The 24,105-nt window shown below is 48.9% G+C and overlaps 1 protein-coding gene and 1 non-coding gene across 9 annotated transcripts in view; both read left to right on the top strand.

Annotated features, from left to right (window-relative positions):
- PRRC2B (proline rich coiled-coil 2B) overlaps positions 1–19,939 on the top strand; it is a 76,412-nt gene extending 56,473 nt beyond the window's left edge. For 2 of the 8 annotated variants that reach the window (XM_038744784.1, XM_038744785.1), the window contains exons 18-33: positions 229–374; positions 1,488–1,629; positions 2,152–2,234; positions 2,807–2,998; positions 3,154–3,348; positions 3,625–3,717; positions 3,874–3,960; positions 5,099–5,203; positions 5,413–5,605; positions 7,032–7,129; positions 7,634–7,761; positions 8,105–8,345; positions 10,954–11,130; positions 11,521–11,612; positions 12,959–13,040; positions 14,570–19,939. In XM_038744784.1, the coding sequence (XP_038600712.1) occupies positions 229–374; positions 1,488–1,629; positions 2,152–2,234; positions 2,807–2,998; positions 3,154–3,348; positions 3,625–3,717; positions 3,874–3,960; positions 5,099–5,203; positions 5,413–5,605; positions 7,032–7,129; positions 7,634–7,761; positions 8,105–8,345; positions 10,954–11,130; positions 11,521–11,612; positions 12,959–13,040; positions 14,570–14,704 (2,189 nt within the window). In that variant the 3' untranslated portion in view covers positions 14,705–19,939. The remainder of the gene's footprint in view (positions 1–228; positions 375–1,487; positions 1,630–2,151; positions 2,235–2,806; positions 2,999–3,153; positions 3,349–3,624; positions 3,718–3,873; positions 3,961–5,098; positions 5,204–5,412; positions 5,606–7,031; positions 7,130–7,633; positions 7,762–8,104; positions 8,346–10,953; positions 11,131–11,520; positions 11,613–12,958; positions 13,041–14,569) is intronic. The other 6 variants (XM_038744786.1, XM_038744788.1, XM_038744787.1 and 3 more) reach the window with 6 other exon arrangements.
- LOC119927527 lies at positions 6,170–6,255 on the top strand. The gene has a single exon (XR_005450522.1). It is a non-coding gene; the product is annotated as a small nucleolar RNA SNORD62 (small nucleolar RNA).
- Positions 19,940–24,105: the final 4,166 nt, after the last annotated feature.

Raw genomic sequence — 24,105 nt, 5'->3', positions numbered from 1 at the left:
GGTATGTGGCGGGGCTGGGATTAGAACCCAGGATGTCCAACCCCCAGGCCCACGCTCACTCCATGAGGTCACGCTCTTAGTTGGCCTTCAGCGCTGCCGAGCGATCTGCTAGGACCCCGAGCCTGCCCAAACTGAAGCGAGGCTTCCCGTTCCGAAATTGGGGTGTTTTATCGACCTGGTCTTCGAATGAGTGGAAAACCCTCTCCTTCCCCTGCATCCCCCATTCAGATGCCATCATTGACAATCGAGTGTCGAGCCCTGGGGAGGAGAGCGAGGTGGGCCCCATTGTGGGCGAAGGCTTCATCGAAGTCCTGACCAAAAAGCAACGCCGCCTTTTGGAAGAGGAGCGAAGAAAGAAAGAGCAAGCAGTCCAGGTGAGCAGGGGCAAGGAGAATGGGAAGTGGAGAGCCTGGGGCTGGGGAAAATAAAAACATGAATTGTACTTTCTAATCGCTTAGAACAGTAAGCGCTGAATAAATACATTTAAATGATTGAATGAAGGAAAACAGAAGCAGTGGACCGGCCAGGTGGTGACTGACTCCCTAGGTTTCACTGAAGTAATCTGGTTGGAGGAAAGTACAAACAAGAGGAGCAGGGAAATGCAAGGCCTGGTTTAGATTTTGGGGGGATGGGAGGAGGTGAGAAGAGGGTCGTGGGGCAAAAGAGAAGCGAATGCAAGGGTTTTGGAAAAACCTTTCTCACTCCCTGTGAGTGTTCTCAGCTCTCAGTGCTGGGAATTAGTTGAAATTCTGACTTTCTCACCCTACTGGGTATTTGATTGGGTGCTTGCCGAAATATAAGAAGTGTCAATATTGGGTCAATCCAGCCCAGTGTCCCTTATCAAGTGTAGTGGTTTGCCCTCTTTGAAAGTCATCCTCAGGGTGGCTAAGGATGTGTCCTTCGGCATCCCTAACTTTTCCCACTACTAAGCTGTCATGGCTCTGACACGGATGACTCTGTCTAACCCAACTCATGTCCCCCTTTCCCCTGCATCTAACTCTCCCTCCAGTAACCCATCATGGAGCTAGTTTCTGGGAATCCATTTCAGTCCTTCTTGAGCTTACTGCTCCTTTCCTGCCTACACAACTCTTGAGGTGGTTAATTCCATATTTTTGCCACTCACTGTATACGCGCTTTAATTCCATATTTTTGCCACTCACTGTGTACATGCTTCTTTCTCTGTCTAAATCTACTCCCGCTAAACTGCAACGGCCATCCTCTAGACCACACGAAGGTGTTTCAGCCTCAAAAGGACTACAGTTCTGATTGATGCTTAGGTCTTGAGGGTGGGAAGAAAATTGACCTGATTAGGTAAGGTGGAGAAGAAAATAAACACCACCATCCTTTGTTGTTTAGGTTCTCATTGAATACCTCTGGCACTCCAAGGGCTAGGGACGTCAGGATGTCATTCTTGCAGCTCTCATATTCTTAGCTTCTTTGGGCCAAGGTCCCTGTGCTGGTTTTTATCACCTGACTCTTTCCCTCAGGTTCCTGCCAAAGGCCGAGGCCTTTCCTCGCGTATTCCTCCTCGGTTTGCCAAGAAGCAGGGCACCATGTGCTTGGAGCAAGGAGATGTTATGGTTTCTGGCAGCAGCCTGGGCACAGAGATCTGGGAGAGTAACAGCCAAGGTGAGACCTCCATCACCCCGTTGTCGGCCAGTGTGGCAATGTGCCTTCTCCAGGCCCGATCCGCCTTTGGGCTTTGGCAGATCCTGTTCCAAATCAGACACTCACCGGGTGTCACGGGCTCATTGGCTGGGCACGGCCATCTTCAAGGCATCAGGGGGCCACTTCCCCAGCCAGCTAGAGATAGGGCGTCTGCTTCTTTGTGGTAGATCCAAGTAGCTGCAGGTCCCCTACCCGCCTCATTTACCCCTGGCAGCCCTTGGCTGAGTAGCAGAGAACCAAAGTTCAGCTAGTACTCGGCTGATTTAGGGGGACAGTCATTTAAGTGGTCTGCAGGGACAGCTTCCCAGCACCCAAAGGCAGCCCTGTGTTGTCACCCGTGAGCGCGGGCTGCCTTTTGTTCCCCCATAGTAAGGACTCTGCGATAGGTCTTTCCTCTGGCGAATCGTATTTTAGAGATTGTAAAGCACGGATGCCGGTGGCCCCACCTCACCCTCTCTAACCTCAGCTCCTTTTGGCTTGTAGCACTCCCCGTTCAGTCACCCGGCAGTGATTCCTGGAGCAAAGCCGTCAATGCCTTCAACAGCACCGAGTCCAGCTCTACAGAGGTCAGTGGGCCCGAACTCACTTGGGTGTGCACGGTTCATGCGTGCTCATAGCCAGCCCAGGCCACAGCCTCGGTTGGATTTGCTGACTCTCCCCGGGCTTGTGTCCCGCGGGAGTGGGTGGACACCATCCTGAAACAGGCTCCTGTTCGAAACGGGTCGTGTGGTCCTGGTTTGCAGTGGCTCGTGGGCTGCATCTACTGCATCTAGGCTTGGTGGGGGGTGGGCGATGCAAAAAAAATAAAAAAATAAAAAAAACAACCAAAAACCTGGGCAAAGAGAGGAGATTGCTGGACACGGCAGTTGCCTTTCCCCTGTGGAGACTGGAGTGCAATCTGGTTTGGGTCATAAGTGAAATGAGCTTGGCAAGTCTGTCTAGGGGCTCTTGGGAGTTTTTTGGGTTACCAGGCTGCAGCGGAGTTGCCACCTTTGGTGATGTCTGCTCTGGAGATGGCAGAGGGCTGGACCGATTCAAGGGCAGGAGGGGGCTCATCCGTAAACTATTCAAGTCTCATTTTGATTTCCCTTTTGAGTTTGGCGGCAGGGCGTTTTAACCCATTTCGTGCTTTGCATAGCAGGGTTTTAAAGGCAGCCAGGGGGATAGTGGCATTGACTTGAGTGCGGAGTCTCGGGAATCCTCCGCTACCTCCTCCCAGCGCAGCTCCCCATATGGCACTCTCAAACCAGAGGAGATGAATGGGGCTGGCCTGGTGGAACCCAAGCCCGACTGCCAGAAGGAGCAGGCTCAGAAGCAATCTGATAAAAAGGTAATCTGGACTCGCAGAGCAAACCGACACACCCTCCCCCAGGGCCCGGGCTGACCGACGGATGGGGAAAGCTTGTTGTTCTCGGGTCCCTTGGAGGTTAGAGCTTGGGGTCTTTCTAGTCTGCGGGGTCTCAGCCTCTCTGCTTTTCCATTAAGGATTCAGAACAAGGCTCGGGACAGAGCAAGGAGCACAAACCCGGACCCATCGGCAACGAGCGCTCTCTGAAAAACAGAAAGGGCTCTGAGGGTGCGGAACGGCTGGAAGGGAATGTCCCGCCCGTTAACGGGGTGGAGATTCGCGTGGACTCCGTGCTGCCCGTCCCGCCCATTGAATTTGGAGTCAATCCTAAAGTGAGGATTTTCTTTTCATTTTCTTTTTTATTCATTTTGGGGTGGGAGCGGAGCGGGCCCAAACTCGTGAGTCTCATGCGAGGTCCCGCGGACAGGGCCTTTCTCCGGAAGAGGGACCAGTTGGGCAGGACCGGAGTGAGAAGGAGGCTCCCTCGGGATTAGTCAGGTTCTGCTACTACTGGGACCAGGCGCTGTTGAATTGCCTCATAGATTTCATTACTGACACAAACCAGGTTCTCAGGATGACTTGGCTCATGTGTTCGCTGTCTCCATCAGGAAAACGAGCGGTGTGGGAATGCAGGAAGGGGAATGGATTCCCAGTACCCCGTGTGCAATTGGGAAATGTCTAGCCCTTCTGCCGAGCACAGGGTGAGCGATTGGCTGAATCTGTGGCCCTCACTGAGCACTGCTTAGTGACTCTCCTCAGTTGCCGAGATCATGACGAATAAACGGTGAACTTTCCTCCAGGCACGTGCATAGGGTGATCCGGGCGGGGTCTGACCAGGGTGTGTTGCCTGCTTTCAGGACTCTGATTTCAGCTTGCCTCCCGGCTCTGCCTCTGGTACGTCTGCGAACCCTGTTGCCAAACTTCAGGATGCCTTGGCCAGTAACGTAAGTGTGGGCCACTTCCTACTCTCCCCTCACCTACCCATTTTGCGAAGGGGTCTGGAAATCCAAAGAGACAGTTGACAAACAGGAGTTTTTAATAATAAAATAAAACCGAGCCCTTGAGTAGTCTCGGCCTTCAAGGCCAACTGCCCTCCTTTGTGGTCGAAAACTTTCCTTCGCTTTGAGTCTTTCAAGGCCCCACTCTCCCTCGCTGCAGATGGGGGCTAGACTAGGAAAGGGACGAGGCTTTGGGGATAGATAGGGGCATAGGATCCACAGCCCTGAAGGTCATTGGTTAACCTGAAGGATCATTTGGGGGGTACAACCTAAAGTATGGCATACAGGACCATACCCTTTCATCCTTTTTCATCCTCCTCTCATTGGCCAGACCCGGTGCCTTAGTAGCTCAGGAGCACTATGCAGTCAAGAGCACTGAGATGGAACAGCTGGCAACAAGCTGGCATGAGAAGTAGCGTGGCGTAGTGGATTAGAGCCCGGGCCCGGAAATCAGAAGGTCAAGGGTTCTAGTCCCGACTCCGCCACTTGTCTCTTGTGTGACCTTGGGCAAGTCGCTTCACTTCTCTGGGCCTCAGTTCCCTCATCTGTAAAATGGGGATTGAGACTCTTGAGTCCCACGTGGGACAGGGACTGCGTCCAACTTGATTTGCTTGTATCTACCCCTGCGCTTAGGACAGTGACTAGCACATAGTAATCGCTAAACAAATACCGTAATTAGTATTATCATTATTGAGTCATGACTTGATTTAATGGTGTCACTGTATACTTGTCCTGATCTAAGAGGGTGTGGGGAAAAAGATTGACGGGCAATGGTGATATCTCCAAGGGTTCAGGGGGGATAGCAAAGGAAGAGGCAGCTTAACCTTGCCTGTGCCTTTTAAGGGAGACACCAACAAAGTTTTCTGCATGTCATTCAACCCGTAGTATTCACTGAGCACCTGCTGTGCGCAGAGCACTGTACGGAACGCTTGTCCGGCCTTCTCCGTGGGAGTGTAGTTGAAGCTAATGTGCTTTTGGTCTTTGCTCTTCTCTTTGCAATCTGTGTTTGAGCGGCCATTTCCTTCACTAGAGAGACTTCCTTCTGATATCTGTTTGTGACCTTCCCCCTCTGATCCCTTTCCAGGCCGGGCTAGCGCAGTCCATTCCCATCCTCCGTCGAGATCATCACCTCCCACGGGGCATCAGTCTGAATCCGATGTCCTTCCCGACAGCCGACCTCACTCTCAAGGTAACATGAGTACCACCTTTCTGGAGTCACCACAAACCCCTGTAGCTGAAAAGATGGGGAGGAGAATTTATCTGGCTGGATTTCCCCTTTGTTCCCTATCCTCAAAGCTCCCGGAGGCATTTCCCTAGAGAGTTGTAGGTTCTTGCCTTGTTCGCTGCCACTGCTGGTGGTAATTTTCATCCTTCCCCCCACCCTCCTTGCTTCCAAAGATGGAGTCTGCGCGCAAGGCTTGGGAAAACTCCCCCAATTTGCCGGAGCAGAGTTCTCCAGGAGGCGCTGGTTCAGGAATCCAGCCTCCGTCCAGTGTTGGAGCTTCCAACGGGGTCAACTACAGCTCTTTCGGCGGAGTTTCCATGCCACCTATGCCTGTGGCATCTGTAGCACCTTCTGCTTCTATTCCAGGTATCTTGTCCCCTCCCCACTTCGACCAGCTTGTGGCATTCCATCTAGTGTCACTAAGAGGCACGCACAGATTGAGTGAAAAGTTTTTTGTTTTTTTTTTGCCTTGGCGGCTTATGTAAATATAGATTTGTTTGTCGATACAGAGGAAGAAATGTATCACAAGAGACGTGGGGTTCAGAGGACCTCGGCTCTAATTCCGACTCTTCCACTTACGTGCCGCGTGACTTTGGGCAAGTCACTTAACTTCTTTGTGCCTCATCTAGAAAATGGGGTTTCAGTACCCATTCTCCTGCCTACCTCTTACTTGTGAGTCCCACTAGGGACAAGGGACTGTCTCCATTTGTATCTACCCCAGAGCTTAATACACTGCTTGGCACATAGTAAGTGTTTAACCAATACTATTTCATTATTATCGTTATTGTCATTAATACTACATGCCTTTAAGCGCCATTTTCAAGGGACGAGGGACCTTTGGGTTTCATGGATGATTCCTGCATACCCGTTGATCTGGCACAAAGGGCAGGCTTCACTCTTGAATCCAGGGCATAAAGATTTCGCGCTGAGTCTCTATGATGTATTCCAATAGATCCTTCTGACCCCGTACTGTGCATTCTAAAAAAGGGGAAATGAAGAGATGCGTGACTGAGAGACTTGAAGAGCTGATCTTTTCTTGCCTACATTCTCTGGACACTTAAAGATGTATGGAATTAGAGACTAGGGAAGCAAGGTAGTCAGGTGGAACTTCAATTCCTCCTGTAAATGTTTCTCTGCAAGGCCAGAATAGGCCCTCTCCCGATCCCAGGGTCTGTTGCCTCAGATCAGCAGTTGAGCACATTGGGTTTACCTTCCGTGGAGTCCTCCACCTCCTCAAAGAAGTAGCATGATCTAGTGGATAGAGTGCAGGCCTGGAGTCAGAAGGGCATGGGTTCTAATCCCAGCTCTGCCACTAATCTGCCATTTGACCTTAGACAAGTCACTATACTTCTCTGGGCCTCAGTTACATCATCTTTAAAATGGGGGTTAAGACTGTGAGCCCCACGTGGGGCTGTGTCCACCCCAATTTGCCTGTATTTCTCTGCCCCCTTCCCACCCCAGGGCCTGGCACATAGTAAATGCTTAACAAATACCACAATTATTATTATTATTATTATTGTTGTTTTGTTATTATCATTATTATTATTGAACCCCTGACTGCAGACACCCTTCTGCAACTAGAGAAGTCTCTGTTGTTTTTCTGGCCATCAGGGCTGTTGACTTTGGCACATGTAGCAGGAATTGAGATGTGAGCAAGGGGGTTAAAATGAGCAAATAGGCTGAACTTGGTAGGAACCCAATTCCGTCTGTCCTCCCGAAAAGGGACCAGTCTAGGTGGACTGAAAATGGGGACCACACCGCACTGTACTCTCTGCCTGAATTTTGATTTTAGGTAACCACATCCCACCTCTGTACCTGGATGGCCATGTGTTTGCAAGTCAGCCTCGCCTGGTTCCCCAAACGATACCTCAGCAGCAGAGTTACCAACAGGTAAAAAAAAAAAAAAAAAAAAAAGGTATCTTAATTCACGGGGTCAGGTAGGTTAGTTGTGTGAACCTAAACTTCCTATTTATTGTGTTTGCCTGATATTTGCTCTTGCATCTCCTGGAACCAGGAACCCTTCCTGGAATATGCTTCTGAGATCAGACCCATTTCTGGGACTTTTTTTTTTTTAAAGAAAATAAGTGTAGATTGCATGGTGGTAAGGATATTAGGGTGAGCCTAGGTAAGAATGAGGTCATGCCTCTTTGTAAACCAGTGTTTCATCTTACGGCCTTCAGTAGAATATTTTTGCAGGGGACACTTTGTCTTTGTCAGGCGATATGGATTTCCCAGTGAAACTAACAGTAATTCCCTTGGAGCCAGAGGCAAGACTTACTCTGGGAATAGGAAAGTCTTGGAAGGCAGAATAACTGGAGAAGACTCTCTGAGTGGTCTCTGGGCTGTTGTCACATCTTCCCATCCTTTAATTTTCTATGCCCCCTCTCTTTACAGGCTGCCGCTGCCCAGCAAATTCCAATATCCCTTCATACATCTCTGCAGGCACAGGCTCAGCTGGGGCTGAGAGGGGGACTCCCTGTCTCCCAGTCTCAGGAGATATACAGTTCCATACCACCTTTCAGGTAAACTTTCTTGTGGATGTCACTGGGTTTTCCAAATCTTGGAAGGTTGGCCTTCAGGCAGCTGATGTGCTTGGAGAATATGGACTGCTCATGTCATTCCTTCATTCCCTTTCGTCGTTCTCCCGTTAGACTTTCCTTTCTGCTCTACCACTAACAAACCTGTATAGTCACCTGTGGACTGCTGAGCAGATACTTCATTGAAAAAGGGCGGTTATTTGCCTTCGCATGTCAAATGTTCTGCATTTTAAACAGACCATTTTTCTTTCAAAAGTTCTGTCACCCCGCTATAACCCGAGGTAGGGGCGTAGCCGTCATTGGATCTGATTTAAGTCTCTTTCTCCAGGTCTCAGGTGTACATGCACCCTAGTCTGTCCCAGCCCAACACCATGGTCCTAGCTGGAGGAACTGCTCTGAAGCCCCCATACTCCGCCTTCCCGGGCATGCAGCCTTTAGAGATGGTGAAAACACAGTCGGGATCTCCTTACCAACCGATGAATGGAAGCCAGGCCCTGGTGTACGAGGGTCAGATTAGTCAGGCGGCCGGAATGGGAGCTTCGCAGATGATGGACTCCCAGCTAACACAGGTTAGGAGGCGACAGCGGAAGGAAGAAGGGGTTCAACGCCGTCTCGCTTTCTGTCCCCTTGCAACTGACGCTATTTTGGTCTTTCCTTTGAGTGCAGTGAGCCCGGTACCCCATGTGGCATCGTAGCCGCCAGGAGTCAATAGGGCACCGTGAAATGCCAGGAAAGATAGATGGTTGGTCACTCTGGAAATTGTATTGCTGCCCAAGAATAGGGTCCTTTTGGGGAAGTTGATATTTTGTCAGGGTACCTTCCAGGACAGGCTTAGAAATGAATCATCTAGGATCATCTCATTGCTCTCCCTACGAGCATTTAATAGTGCCTTATTTGGTGCAGACCACTGCACTGGGCACTAAGTAGGAGAGAAGACAAACCTGTAGAAAAGAAATTCAGTTGTTCAAAAATGGAGCAGCTCTCAACATCAGTAGCTATAAAACGAACAAGTAATGAGAGCTTTTTGGTTGTTTTTTCTTTAAATATGTCCAGAGAGAGCCCCACAGACTCCCACCAATTCTGGGATCCTTGGAGTTGCTTTGAAAACTGTTCTTAGCGTGCTACGGAGAAATTTTCACTGTTCCCTGGGGTGGGTGCAAACCCTTTGCTGCCGCGCTGGGATGGTGATGGTGTTGGGTGGGTGGGAAGGAAGAACTGCTCCCCTCTGTGGCTTCAGGTCCTGGCAATGGGTGACTCTTCTTGCCATGTGACGTTGGTGAGAATTGACTGGAACAATAGTCGAATTGTACTTTCCAAGTGCTTAGTACAGTGCTCTGCCCACAGTAAGCACTCAGTAAATATGATTGAATGAATGAATAGTCTGGCCTGGTGGTGAGAAGAAAGTTTTGCGTCTTAGAGTAATTCAGGAAATTAGAAATGACAGAGGACTAGTGTATCATCCAATCCACCTCCAATAAACTGGCCACGGTAGCAGAGGCAAGAGTGGAGAGGGAACCTCTCTCACTGCCCAGAGTAGGTGCACAGTGGAATTAGACCACCCCTCAATGACCTGTCTCCAGCCTCAGATTTAAGTCCCCAGGAATAATAATAATCGTAATAATAATAATAATAGTATTTGTTAAGCACTTACTATGTGCCAAGCACCGTTCAAAGCCCTGGGGGAGATACATGGTTATCAGATTGTTCCATGTGGGGCTCACAGTCTTTATCCCCATTTGACAGATGAGGTAATTGAGGCACAGAGAAGTTAAATGACTTGCCCAAAGTCACACGGCTGACAAGTGGTGGAGTCGAGATTAGAACCTATGACTCCCAAGCCCGGGCTCTTTCCACTGGGCCACGCTGCTTCTCTAATGCAGAGGAATGGCAGGGGAATCCTCCTTCCCCTGCATCGCATTTTAGATAGTTGAGCTCTGTTTGTTTCTTTCCCTCTTTCCAGTGTTATCTGGCTTGGGAATGCAGTTTTCACCTGTGTCTTCCTGTAGAGTCAGTTGTTTGGAGAGAGTGAAGCTTTGCCCTGAACCAACGGCCGCATTCATATTGTTCAGCCTGGTCTGGTGGAGGGGATTGTATATGTGTTGGGTTTTATTTTGTTGTTGTTGGGTTTTTTCTCCTTTGACCTTAAGTTGATGTCTGGAGGTATTAAGGACCCACTTGAGCTCAGACAGCAAGGAAGAGTAATAGTAATAGTGGTATTATCATCATCAGTGATATTTATTGAGCGCTTACTACATGCAGAACACTGTACTAAGCACCTGGGAGAGGACAACAGAGTTGGCAGGCATGTTTCCTGCCCACAGTGTTAAGCACTTACTATATGACAAGCATTTTAGTAAGTGCTGGGTTAAATACAATGCGGTCAAATCGGACACACTCCCTATACTATTTGGGGCTCTCGGTCTGAGAGGGAGGGAGAACAGATGCTTCAACCCCATTTTACAGATGGGGTAACTGAGCCAACAGACAAGTTAAGTGACTTGCCCAAGGCCACGTAGCAAGCAAGTGGCAGAGCTGGGATTAGCACCTAAGGTTTCTGACTCTCAGCCCACATAGTCTTTCCACTAGGCCACGGGGCTTCACAAGAAAAAGGGCAATTGAAGAATTTGTATTTTTAACAGGAGCCTTCCATTTGAGCCTGGCCCTGTCAAGAGGAGAGTGTATGTGATGATCAGGCAGATGCCTTTGTAAAGGAGGATATCTGTATTCATATCCAGATATCTGTATCTGTACTTGGGTGTCCTCCCGTCACCTCAAACTTAACATGCCCGAAACAGAAATCCTTATCTTCCCACCCAAACTCTGTTCTCCCCCTTACTCTCCCATCGCTGTAGACGGCACTGCCATCCTTCCCGTCTCACAAGCCTGTAACCTTGACGTTACCCTTGACTCTTCACTCTCATTCAACCCACAGATTCAGTCCATCACTAAATCCTGTTGGTCCCACCTTCACAACATCGCTAAAATCCAGCCTTTCCTCTTCAACCAAACCGCTACCACGCTAATACAGTCACTCACCCTATCCCTCCTAGGTGTGAATGAAGTCTTCCTTTTGCCCTCAAAAAAGAGAAAGTATAGATGTTGGGATATTTGTACTTGAGTTGACTAGGTTTGCATCTTCCTGCCCCGCTCCAAGTAATCGTCTCCATTTTCCTACAGTTAACAATGCCCCTGCCTGGCTCCCAGCTTCCTTTGCCTCGTTATGGTTCTGGACAACAGCCCCTGATTTTGCCACAGTCCATCCAGCTTCCTCAGGGGCAGAATCTCTCCGTAGGAGCTCCCCGCAGGATTCTTCCACCTGGATCCCAGCCTTCGGTACTTGCCACCAGCAGAGAGGTATGATAGTTTCCGGCTACGATTGGGTCCCGAACACATTTGGAGGATTAGATCTGATCGCCTTGACTCTTAAAAATGACAGTCAAGCCAGGGTAGAGGAGAAAATGGGCTCCACGTGGGTTGGCCGGCTGGTTGGTCATCCCCAGAATCCAGAATGTCCCCAGCTCCTCGTTGGTCTTTGCGGAAAACTAGACCTCCACCGGGCCACTCCTATTTCTGTGCTTAGGAAGTGGAGTCCTCCAGTGAGGTCATGGATATCGTATAAGTCTGAGTGAAAAGTTCCTGCCCACTTGGACAGAAATCCCCAACTTGTCCCAAACAGCACAGTGTGATAGCGTTGGTTTTGGGTGTTGTCAATCTGATGGGTCTTAACCTCTTGGTTTCCTTTAGTCCTCGCAGATGGAGATGAAGGGGTTTCACTTCGCAGACGGTAAACAGAGCATCCCTTCCGGAGGGTCTGTTCCCTCACCACAGACCTACAGGTAAAGAAACCACAGGTGTTTGGTTCCGAGTAGCCGATCTATCTGTGAGGTTGAACTTTGACTTGCAGAGAAAATAGAGTGGAATTCGAGATCAGCAGAGGAGTGGGATGTGTGCATCATTGTCCTGTCGCCAATTCAGGACATGCATTTTATGCGGGAGCGTTCGGGCACCACCTTAAAGCCTCTCTTTGCTACTGTAGATCTGTGTTCCACCTGGTACTTGAAAGCTATGAGTGTGGAGGTGATGGCCTGAGAGTGTCTGATCATCCTAGTGAAATACTGTGGTTTGAGAGAGCTTTCTAGAGGGGCAGAGATAAAGCTTGGTTAGGAAACAAAGCTCCTTTTTCTTCCTTTCCGACCAAGGACAGTGAGATATCTATATAGGGTATTAGTGAGGAGGACAGAGATGGAAACATTTTGTCTGTGAGAACTGCCTCCCCACAAGAACAGGGCAGACGAAGAGAACTGACCCATGGCCCTGCTTGGCAATTCTCAACTGCAGTGTGTGGACCCCCACCCCACTCCTCAAATAAACTGGCCGGCTGGGACCATCATTGCTCCTTGGCCGATTCCTTGCTCTGCCTCCCTTGGACTCTGAGAGGGTTGTTGTGGGTTGGGGGGAGCCTCCTGAGTTTTCGGTGAGACCTCCCTGGGGCCGATGGTGGGCTCAGCATGGGGAACCAGAGTATGAACTTTGTAGAGCAGGATATGAGAATTCCCCGTAGGGGGTGGAGGGCAGCATCCAGACTCCTCAGGGAATGTTTGAAAAGCATGAGGTCAGTGGGCCCTACCCTGTTCTGTGCCTGTGGTTTGCGAGAGAGACAGACCCGTAGTGCCTCTTCTGTTTTTTCTCTTCTGGTTTAGGAAGGGTTTTTTTGGCCGGGGAGAGGGGAGATCATTTATTTTTATTTCTTTCACACTGAAACTTTAGACATTTTTTTTTTCCACTTGAGTTTTGTAAACATAAGTACATATTCTGGCCCTTTTCTTTTTTATTCTTTTTTTTCTTTTTTATTCTTTTTTTGTTTTTTGTTTTTTTACATCTTGAACACTGCCTTTCGGGGTGCTGCTCTTGGGTTGCAACCCCCTAGTTGAGAATCATTCTGCCCTCACTAGCCCGCATCGTCCCTGGTGAAGACATCCTGGTTCTCATCTATACTCCCCGCTACTGCAGCGCCTTCATTTTTTTTTTCATTTCTCCTAAAAGATCAGCAGGCTGCCCAGATGGGTCCAGATGCCCCTGCCAGAGAGGACGTCCCATCATGCTTCCTCCATATACTAGGCTTTTGTTCCATTTTTGTGGTAATACTCTGTGTATTCTCAACCACTCCCTTTGGTTTTTTCAGGCCTAGCTCTGCTAGCCCCAGTGGGAAGCCATCTGGACCAGCAGTTAACATGGGCTCTGTGCAGGGACACTACGTTCAACAGGTAGAAGATGGCTTTCCAGATCTCCAGTCCTGGCCTTAGGCAAATCTCCAAGCGCCAAAGGGAAGGGGATTTTCCATCCTATCCTGGACACGCTCCCTTTTTTCTCAAGGGAGGAACGTGCTCTAGAGGTTTGAGCATGGGACTGGAAGTCAGGACGCCTGAGTTCTGTTCCCATCTCTGCCCCCGTGTCCTGAGCTGAGCCACTGACTTGCTCTCTGGGCCTCTGACGTCTCTTGTTTTTACCAAGCGCGTAAAGATCTTCCAGTGAAAGGCGCTCTGGAAGACTTAGGTCTGTGTTAGCTTAGAAGTTGGTGTTTGTGTGCGTGTGTTAGCTCTAGAAGGTGATGTTTGTCTTAGTCGGTCTTAATGCTTAGTCTATCCGGTGGCTGTTCTACAAATTCAGTGAGCAGTTTTTCCCATTTTATAATCGAAGCATTTTTCCTCATTCTTCTTTTCCTCTCCCTACTACTTTGTGCTGTTAATAGAAAAAAAAAAAACGGCACCCAAAATGCCCCAAAGATATTAACTCCCTTGGTTTAGGTTTTCAACTAAAATACCCCAATGGACTGAGAAGTCTGCAGGTCTTATTCGTTATCTCCAAAAGTTCTGAAGACACCTCCCAATTCGTAGAGGAGCAGTACAAGCGTTTTGGCCAAAACAAAGAGCCATGATTTAAGATGCAGTTCATAATCAAAGCTGACCACATTGGAGCGATTTAGCAAGTGGAGCCGCGTGGTCCACTGAAGGTGCAGGGCAACTCCTGGCACTTGGGCCTCTGCATACAGAGGAGGTGCTTGACAGTGGAGAAGGGTAACAGGAGCAGGAACCTGAACCTGGGACAAGGAGGGATGGAGGTCCCGAATCAGCATCACCGCATCAGTGGCTACGTCACAGCCGCCACCTTCCCCGGGGAGTCAGTCATGTGCCCCATCCCCTCCTCCCTCCGGGCTCCTGCAGATCAGCCTGGCAGCCCTTTTGCTTTGGTTATGTTTGCCTGGGGGGTGGTGACAGGAACCGTGGGATAAAATTTGGACTCCCTCGCCTCCTGTAGTCAGTGGCTATCCCTCGTCACCCCCTCGGCGAAACGTGGTTGTGGTCACCTTTTTGGGACATCTAGTAGATTTGGAAAAATGATGTACAAAGTGCGGGGCAGCCCGGGGCAAGGCCTGAGAGCCCCTTTCTCAGGCAAGAGGGGCTGGGTGGGCGGTAGGATCTGTCAGATTACCACACGGTCTATCCTGCTCATCCTCATACGGGAGGCACGGTGTGGGCCCAGGACACCTCAGGATTGCACTAAGTAATCTTGCTGCTTGACTGGATCATTGCCCTGAAGCCCCTTAGGGAGGGGAGAGGAATACACTGGAATATGCCAATTTCCAAACAGCCCAGTGCTTCGGCTGGATGGTGGACCTTCGGCAGCTCTTTCTTTGCAGCCCCACAGGAAGAAAGGGGAAGGTGGGAGCTGTTGACCGGGTTGGAGGTCGACCCGCTCAGCTAACCTTCCTCCCTTGTCCCTTGTGTGTCCAAAGGCAAAGCAGCGAGTGGATGAAAATAAACCCAGCTTGGGAGCTGTGAAACTGCAGGAGCCACCCCCGGCGACCCAGATGAAACGAACGGGAGCCATCAAGCCCCAGGCGGTGAAAGCGGAAGAGAGCAAAGCCTAGGCGTGGCCGCCGTTGGCCACCGTCAAGCCGACGGAGGAAACCGCACCGCAGCTCGGACGTTCCACTTACCGGACGGTCAGCTATCCCGCCAGATCCACCGTCACCACCACCCTCCTGACTCTGACTCGCTGAAGCGACATCTTCGGATCTCCCTTCCCCTTTCCGTGCACCCCCACCCCGGCTCTCCCCTTTCTGTCTTCTAATCAAGCAGTTTGAAACTGTGGAGATGGCATTGACCTGCTTGCTTTAATAACAGACAACAAAAGAAAAGGCAAATGACTCCTCCATCCCCCATCCCCCTCTCCCCTCCTTGACGATCACGTAGCCCAGGCCGACTGTGCAGGGCAGATTCACAACCCTCCTCCCCACCCCCTCACTCCCACTACCACCACCTTTGACTTCTGCCTGTCCTGCACCTTCCCCCCTGCCCCCCAACCATCCCCTCTTCCTCCCACTCCCCATTCCCAATAGCCAGGACAGCATATGGGCAGTGACACCCTTCCCCCACCCTTTCCCAACTTTTCTCTCGGCAGACCCGGGCACAGGAGCGTGGCAACGGGGGCATTTTAGTTTGAGGCTTCTCATTTTAAAAGGCAGCTGAGGTTTTTACGAAGGGGAAACAAACAAACAAAAAAAGAGCAAGCTATATCTTTGTGTATAGCCACCTTTTATACATTCTTTTCAGTGCCCCCTCCCCCTGTCCACCTCTTCTAAACAAGTTTTCTCTGACCTTTCCCTCGTTTAATTTTCTATGTTGCTGCGCTACCTTAAGAGCTGACTCAACTTTTCCCTCCCCTCCCCATTCCCTTTGAATCGTGTAACTTTCAAGATTATATGAAAAAAGAAAGGGGAAACATATAAGTCCGTATCGCTCAATAGTTTTTGTTCTCGCTAGAAGCAGGCTTAACTTTCAAGATCATTATTTGAAAAAAGAAGTGGAAACCATTTAAGTCCGTATTGCTCAGTAGTTTTGGTTCTCGCTAGAAGCAAGCCGTCGGCTTTAGAAGCGCACGTGGGACTAAGGCCTGTGGTAGTTGGGCGCGCCGATTGGACCCAGGTCCCTTTTCTGGCTTTTCCCGAGGTGCCCGTTGGCCAGGAAACCTGACAAGGTTTTTCAGCATCAGGAAAGATGCCGAACTTTGTTTTGGACTCATGTGAATCTAGTTGAGAGACTGTCCCAGAGGCTGCCAGGGATAAATCGTGGATTTACAAACGGTCTGGTGTGTTGCCACCTTCTCTTGCGTGGCTAAGAAGAGCTGGTCAGAACCAACAGAGCTCCTTAGCCAACTCCCTAATTGTTAGGTCACATTTCGTGCTCCCGTCGGCTAGTTCTCTCGGCCTCTTCTTTCCCCCTCCTCCCCACCGGGCTGCTCTGTTTTCACCCACGTGTACTTTTGTACACACCTGCTCTTTTTCAAAGCTACTCTCTGAGCTTCAGTCCTCTCCCCCACCTCCCAGGCCCTCGGGCTCGCATCTTCTGTTTTCCTGTATTTCTGTGTCTTCCCAGCGTCTCGCACGGCTCATCAGAAGAGAAACAGTAGAAATTCACCTGCAGAGCAGCGATGGTGAACGAAGACTTTTTTTTTTTTGGTCTGCAAGGCAGTTGTGAGTTTTTTGGGTTTTTCCTCCTTTTCCTTTTCTCTTCTCCCCCGCTCCAAGCAATCCCAGCAAGTGGATCTGGGCTAGAGGGACCAAGCAAGCCCGGGACCTCCAGCGGGTGTGTCAGAGTTACTCATTGAACTTTTCTTCCAAAGAGCCAGGGGCTGGGGTTTGGAGTGGGGCGCGGATTCCAGGGCTGGTTTCCTCGTTCCCAAGAGCTCTCGAGGGATCCCTGCAGAAGGCCAAGGTCTTCAGTTGGCTGAACTGCCTCCAGCTCATTTAGGAACAAGCTGGTTATGTTGTTTTTTACGGAGATGGGAAAAAATGGCAGACCAGGGCTAGGGTAGGGAAACCTTTGTTCCTCAGAGGCTCTTTTTACAGACTAACCGTCTGCCTGAAGGAGTTGCTACCCTGTATCTGCTGGGGGTTCCAAAGAACACATTTTGAACAAAGAATGTATTGGGGGAGGGGGGCCCGAGGATATGCCCATGAGAGGTCCTCCAGGGTTTTCTAGGAATGCTCTGGAAGTGGTAAGCTAAGTATAAATGAGGGTGTTTATACATTAGCCTTAGCTCTGACTTCTAAGCTCTTTTTCCCCATAGAGAGATAGTGACATCCCTCCTCTCGTGTCTGTCCTGTAGAGTGTGGGAAAAGCAATCCTCAAGGGACTGTGCTAGGTTGATTCTCTTTTTTCGTTGTCGGTTTTGGGGGTTTTTTTTTGTGGAGTTGTAAGGACATAGTGGGGAATATCCATAACTCTCTTGCTCCCCAGGTAGTTTTGGGGGTGGGGAAGCGTAGTGAAAAATGCTTCCTTCCCCATCCCCGCCCTCCCCTTCAAACTTTCAACAGTCCCTTCCTGCCACCTTCAGACCTGATTTCTCAGCAGCTTGTCTGTTTTTCTTCCTCCTTCCCAATAGTCTTCTCTCTAGACCTGTCCGCCAAACTCCGCTCCGTGGATGGTTCAACCCGGCTGGGCCCCGGCCCCAAGCGTATCACACCCACCCGACTTTCCCTTCCTCTCCCCGTTCCTCCCGAGTATTGTGTGAACATACGACTAGACTCATGCCTTTATTCCAGCCCTTCCCACCCCCTCTTCCCTCCTCCGAGATCATGGCTCAGGCTGTCGGCTGAGGCCTTGATTTAGATTCAGGTCTCTACGTGTACAATACGAGGGGACTTCTCTAAACCCACTCAGATCTGATTTAGGTCCAAGCTGCGAAACTTATCAAAAGGACAAAAAAAAATAAATCACTCCCCTTCAGTGTACAGAAAATAATCCTGATTGCGGTTTCAGCTCCAGGCCAGATGGCGCAGGCCCTTGAGGGGAAACACATCCTCAATGGTAGTACGCCCTGTTGGAGAAATGAAAAGGAAAAAGGTCACCTCACCCAATCTCTTTATCTTTAAACCCCCTGCCCTTTGTCCCTCCTCCCTCCCCCCCCCAACCACACACACAAAAAGAACACTAGAATTTATTTATACGTATTTGATGTTGTAGGTCTAGGTGGAAAAAAAAAAAGTAAATGTTTCACTGCTCTATTTATATATAATGTCTGAATTATTCTGTGCAGGAAAGGCCAAGAAGTTGCATGTGAATTCCATTGCGATCACCTCTGTGTGACTCAGCTGCAGTTTCTTTTCCCCTCTAAGATAGAGATTTTAACAGATTAAAAGAAAAAAATTCCTCCTCTCTCCCCCTCCCCACCTCCCTTTTGACTTAGAGCAGAAACTTTTTAAGGTGCAATATCCCTTTTCCCTTCATGTGGTTTTAGAGCTAAGCTCCGGGAAGTGCAACTCAAGAGCTCTCTTCTTCTGGTTAAAAAGCCCTGTCGTCAAGGGGCAGTGATATCAGAGGGCTGAGCTGCAATGTAACCAGCTCCCTGGAGGGAATGGGGCAAGGCTTTTCGCAAGGGATCGATGGTTTCTGATTTCTAGGGAACTTACCTACTTTTCTTCTGAAGTGGGCGTTCGTTCAGATTTGCCTCACTGAACCTCCGGGTCTAGAGTTGCTGTGGTCACGGTTTCAGCTGCTTAAGAGAGGTGTAGGTAGCGTAGGGAGGGAGGAAAACCTGTCGTTGAGCAACAAGTGGTCCAGGGGATGATTTGTGTGTGCGTGTGGTGTGTGTGTGTGTGTGCGTGCGTGATCAGTTGCCTTGCTGGCGCTGTCGGCTTCATTCAATCTGGCTTTCTTTCCTGGCAAGTTAGCAAAAAAAAAACCAGACCAATAAGGTTTTAAAGGACCTCTGGCCATAGGGTTTTTTTGTTTTGTTTTTAAGGGGAAAAAATGAAGGGTGAGCGTAGCACATGCTTAGATAAACAGTGGAACAGATAGAACCAGCAGTTTCTATTTTCAGAAACTTAAAAGACCTCCTTCCCTCCCACGGTCTTCATAGAGCTACGTCGTCCGCATTAGACAGCAGCTCTGGGTGGATGGTGGTGGCGTTAGTACACTCCCCGCTCTACTTTAAAGAAGATTACTTAGGGGTCCGTGGTTCCAAATGACATAGCCACCTGGCCCACAAGGCACTACGTGTGCGTGGGTGGCCTGCTGTTGTGTACTACGTGAGTGTGCAGCGAGTTTCTCCCCCCTGGTGCACAACCGGTCTCAGCGGTTCTGCTACTTTTCACCCGCTTGCTGAGCTCCGTCTTCGCAAAAAGCAAGTGAGCAGTGGTGCATGCAGCCCTCTTTTCCATACATTTCCCCCCCCACCCTTCTACTTCTGCCTTTCCTCCTTTCTCTCTGCTTCTCCCAGGGTAAGCCCAGAAATGAATTCCTTGTAAATGACTTCTGAGAGCCAGCTGCACCCGAGTTTTCTTACTCTGTTACATTCTCTTTTGGCTGGGATATGCCAGCATCAAGAAATCAAGCCCTCCCTGACCCGTCGGTGCGACCCAAGGACAGAGTAGGTTAATCCGGACGATTCATAACAGATCTACAACTTTGTTGGGTGTACAAATCCAAGAGTCACCTATCCTGTGGTCATCGACATATAATCTTGGCTGCAGTATCGGAGCATCTGCAGTTGCCTCATTTCCCCCCCAAAACTCCCCCCTCTCCACCCTGTTACGGTGGCCCCGGGGATTGTAGCAGAAGTCAAAAGGCTGTGTCTTAAGCATGTTGAGGTGCCTCGTAGTGGAAACCATGTATTTAGGCTCAGTGTGGATGACATCCATTGTTTCTAATGGGGGATATTGTATTCCTTAATGCTTTTTAACCATGCCCTGTATAGTAAAAAGTTTTTTGAGGGGTTTTTTTGTCTGGGGGGTCGGGGGGAGGGGGGGCGGTTTCGGTTTCTTTTTTTTTGTTTGTTTTTTTGGCCTTTCCTCTCTTTGTCTTTTCACGTAGACCAGATATTTGAAAGGGCAGACGATGGATAAATGTGCAACATGCAACCTGTTTATATTTTATTTTTTTGGAAACTATTTTAACTTCGATCAGAAACTAGAATCATGGAATCACCAGGCCAGTGGTGGCACTCTCTCTCTTTCTCTCTCGCGCGCCCTTTCCCTCGGTTTCAGTACCTATTGTTTCTCCTTTCAAATATGTGATTGTATTAGCTCTTTCCATATGAAAGAATTCTCCTTATTTAAATAAAAAAAAATCTAAAAAAATAAAGCAGATTATGCTTTCTCAAATTCCCGAGTCAGTTGCGTGTTAATGCTCCCCTTCAGATGGAAAGATCCAGGTACTCAGTGTGCTTTAGGTGGGAAACTGACAGTGTCTCTGGCTAGTTTCCCTTCTCCTAGTTAAAGCAAGTCACACTACAGTCCCCTGAATATTGCAGTTCCAAGGCCGCTTAAAATTATCTTTCTGAGAGGAGGTGGTCTCGGCTTTCTGGGTTTATCCTGCTGTTAATTTAGTCCCTGTTGCCCCAGAAGCTAATTGTGGAGCAAGTCTGTGGATGTCAACAGCTTGGAGTGATGAAGGGTCTTGGGGCCACAGGCTCTAATCGCCAAGGGTGACACTTCCATGAGGATCTGTTGGGTAGGGACTGTCTCTATATGTTGCCAATTTGTACTTCCCAAGCGCTTAGTACAGTGCTCTGCACACAGTAAGCGCTCAATAAATACTATCGATGATGATGATTGGTTTGCCTCTAGGTGAAGATGCAGGGGGAGGCATTGTGGTTTCCACCAACAACCCACCTCAAGTTTAGGGAGCAGAGCTCGGCAGGTGGAGAAGGCATAACAGCCCCCATTCTTCGTTTAATTAACGGCCAATTCTACCTTGAGAAGCAGTGTGGCTCAGTGGAAAGAGCCCGAGCTTGGGAGTCGGAGGTCATGGGTTCTAATCCTGACTCTGCCACTTGCCTGCTGTTCGGGTAAGTCACTTCTCTGTGCCTCAGTTCCCTCATCTGTAAAATGGGGGTGAAGACTGTGAGCCCCTCATGGGACAACCTGGTTACCTTGTATCTACCCCAGCGCTTAGAACAATGCGTGGCACATAGTAAGCGCTTAACAAATACCAACATTATTATTATTATCTTAGGCTGTGCAAGACGAGGGGGATGCCCAGCCAGCAGTCAGGGCCCAATTCCGGGAGTCCCATCAGGGTCTATCGGTCAGTGATGTTTACTGAGAACTTACTGAGCGCAGAGCATTGTACTAAGCTCTTGGGTTAGGGAGGCAGAGCTCCCACACATCCAAAAGTTCCTTTTCTTGCAGTTAAAACGCTCATCATTTTTGGCAAGGGAGTAGCAGAATCCCCAGACCAACAAAGTCTGGAAAAATCTTGACGGGATTAAGAATCCAGCGGTTTTAATGGAAGAAACTGGGAGTCAACTTGGCCCCCCTTGGGGAAGCTATTTAACATCAGTGGCACTTTCCCATCTGTAAAACGGGGACATCGCCTGCAGCAGCGACCTCCCGGGGATGTGAATATAATTTGAATGTTAGGTGTAAAAGAATATAATTTGAATGTTAGGTGTAAAAGAAGTTTTTGAGCTTTACAAATCGGAAGTGTCGATCATAGTTATTGAGCGCTTCCCGTGTGCAGAGCACTGAAATAATAATGATGGTATTTGTTAAGCACTTAGTATGTGCCAAGCACTGTTCTAAGCGCTGGGATAGATACAAGGTCACCAGGTTGTCCCTCGTGGGGCTCGCATTCTCAATCCCCATTTTACAGATGAGGTGACTGAGGCACAGAGAAGTTAAGTGACTTGCCCAGGGTCATAGAGCAGACAAGTGGCGGAGTCAGGATTAGAACCTACGACCTCTGACTCCCAAGCCCAGGCTCTAGACAGTAGGCCATGCTGTGTCCCCACTCCCAGCGCTTAGAACAGTGCCTGGTGCATAATAACAATAATAATATAGTATTTGTTAAGCACTTACTATGTGCAAGGCACTGTTCTAAGCGCTGGGGAGGTTACAAGGTGATCAGGTTGTCCCACGGGGGGGCTCACAGTCTTCATCCCCATTTTACAGATGAGGGAACTGAGGCCCAGCGAAGTGAAGTGACCTGCCCAAAGTCACACAGCAGACAAGCAGCGTGGCTTGATGGAAAGAGCCTGGGTTTGGGGGTCAGAGGTCGTGGGTTCTAATCCCTGCTCCGTCGCTTAGCTGGGTGACTGGGCAAGTCACTTCACTCTTCAGGGCCTCAGTGACCTCATCTGGAAAATGGGGATGAAGACTGTGAGCCCCATGTGGGACAACCTGATGACCATGTATTCTTCCCCCCCAACCAGTGCTTAGAACAGTGCTTGGCACATAGTAAGCGCTTAACAAATGCCTTCATTATTTATTAAATGGCAGAGCCGGGATATAAATGGCAAGGTAAGCGCTCAACAAAATACCATAATTAAATACCATATTTATTAGCCTGTTAGGAAAGCCTGGCGGATAAGGCCCTGCCATTCTACAGAGAAGCAAAGTGGATCAGTGGAAAGAGCCCGGGCTTGGGAGTCAGAGGTCATGGGTTCTAATCCTGACTCTGCCAACTGTCGGCTGTGTGACTTTGGGCAAGTCACTTCACTTCTCTGGGCCTCAGTTCCCTCATCTGTAAAATGGGGATAAAGACTGTGAGCCCCCCGTGGGACAACCTGACTACCTTGTATAATAATAATAATAATGGCATTTGTTAAGCGCTTACTATGTGCAATGCACTGTTCTAAGCGCTGGGGGGGATACAAGGTGATCAAGTTGTATCTACCTTAGTGCTTAGAACAGTGCTTGGGACATAGTAAGCGCTTAACAAATACCAAAATTATCATTATTATTCCAGGTCAGCAGGGGTATATGTTTGTACATATTTATTACTTTATTTTACTTGTACATATTCTATTTATTTTATTTTGCTAATATGTCTTGTTTTGTTGTCTGTCTCCCCCTTCTAGACTGTGAGCCCACTGTTGAGTAGGAACCGTCTCTATATGTTGCCAACTTGTACTTCCCAAGCTCTTAGTCCAGTGCTATGCACACACTAAGCGCTCAATAAATACGATTGAATGAATGAATGAATGAATGGGGTTTCTAGACTGTGAGCCCATTGTTGAGTAGGGACCGTCTCTATTGCTGAGTTGTACTTCCCCAGCACTTAGTACAGTGCTCTGTGCACAGTAAGTGCTCAGTAAACGCGACTGAATGAATGAATGAACAGTAAGAGCTCAATAAATACGATTGAATGATGTACAGTGCTCTGCACACAGTAAGTGCTCAGTAAACATGACAATGAATGAATGAACAGTAAGCGCTCAATAAATACGATTGAATGATGTACAGTGAGCCTACTGTTGGGTAGGGGCTGTCTCTATATGTTTCCAACTTGTACTTCCCAAGCGCTTAGTACAGTGCTCTGCACACAGTAAGCGCTCAGTAAATACGACTGAATGAATGAACAGTCAGCGCTCAATAAATACGATTGAATGATGTACAGTACTCTACACACAGTAAGCGCTCAATAAATACGATTGAATGAATAGGGTTTCTAGACTGTGAGCCCATTGTTGAGTAGGGACCGTCTCCGTTGCTGAGTTGTACTTCCCCAGCGCTTAGTACGGTGCTCTGCACACAGTAAGTGCTCAGTAAACACGACTGAATGAATGAATGAACAGTAAGTGCTCAATAAATACGATTGAATGATGTACAGTGCTCTGCACACAGTAAGCGCTCAGTAAACGTGGCAATGAATGAATGAACAGTAAGCGCTCAATAAATATGATTGAATGATGTACAGTGCTCTACCCACAGTAAGAGCTCAGTAAACACGACTGAATGAATGAACAGTCAGCGCTCAATACGATTGAATGATGTACAGTACTCTACACACAGTAAGCGCTCAATAAATACGGTTGAATGAATGAATGAATAGGGTTTCTAGACTGTGAGCCAGTTGTTGAATAGGGACCGACCGTCTCTGTTGCTGAATTGTACTTCCCCAGCGCTTAGTACAGTGCTCTGCACACAGTAAGTGCTCAGTAAACACGACTGAATGAATGAACAGTAAGTGCTCAATAAATACGATTGAATGATGTACAGTGAGCCTACTGTTGGGTAGGGGCTGTCTCTATATGTTTCCAACTTGTACTTCCCAAGCGCTTAGTACAGTGCTCTGCGCACAGTAAGCGCTCAATAAATACGATTGATTGATTGATGTACAGAGAAGTAGTGTGGCTCAGTGGAAAGAGCGCGGGCTTGGGAGTCAGAGGTCATGGGTTCGAATCCCACCTCCCACATGTCTGCTGTGTGACCTTGGACAAGTCACTTCACTTCTCTGTGCCTCAGTTCCCTCATCTGTAAAATGGGGATTAAGACTGTGAGTCCCACATGGGACAACCTCACCTTGTGTTCCCCCCAGCGCTTAC

This window comes from Tachyglossus aculeatus, chromosome 4 (genome assembly GCF_015852505.1).
Source record: "Tachyglossus aculeatus isolate mTacAcu1 chromosome 4, mTacAcu1.pri, whole genome shotgun sequence".
Classification (NCBI taxonomy): Eukaryota; Metazoa; Chordata; class Mammalia; order Monotremata; family Tachyglossidae; genus Tachyglossus; species Tachyglossus aculeatus.
This window is presented reverse-complemented; position numbering and strand designations above follow the sequence as displayed.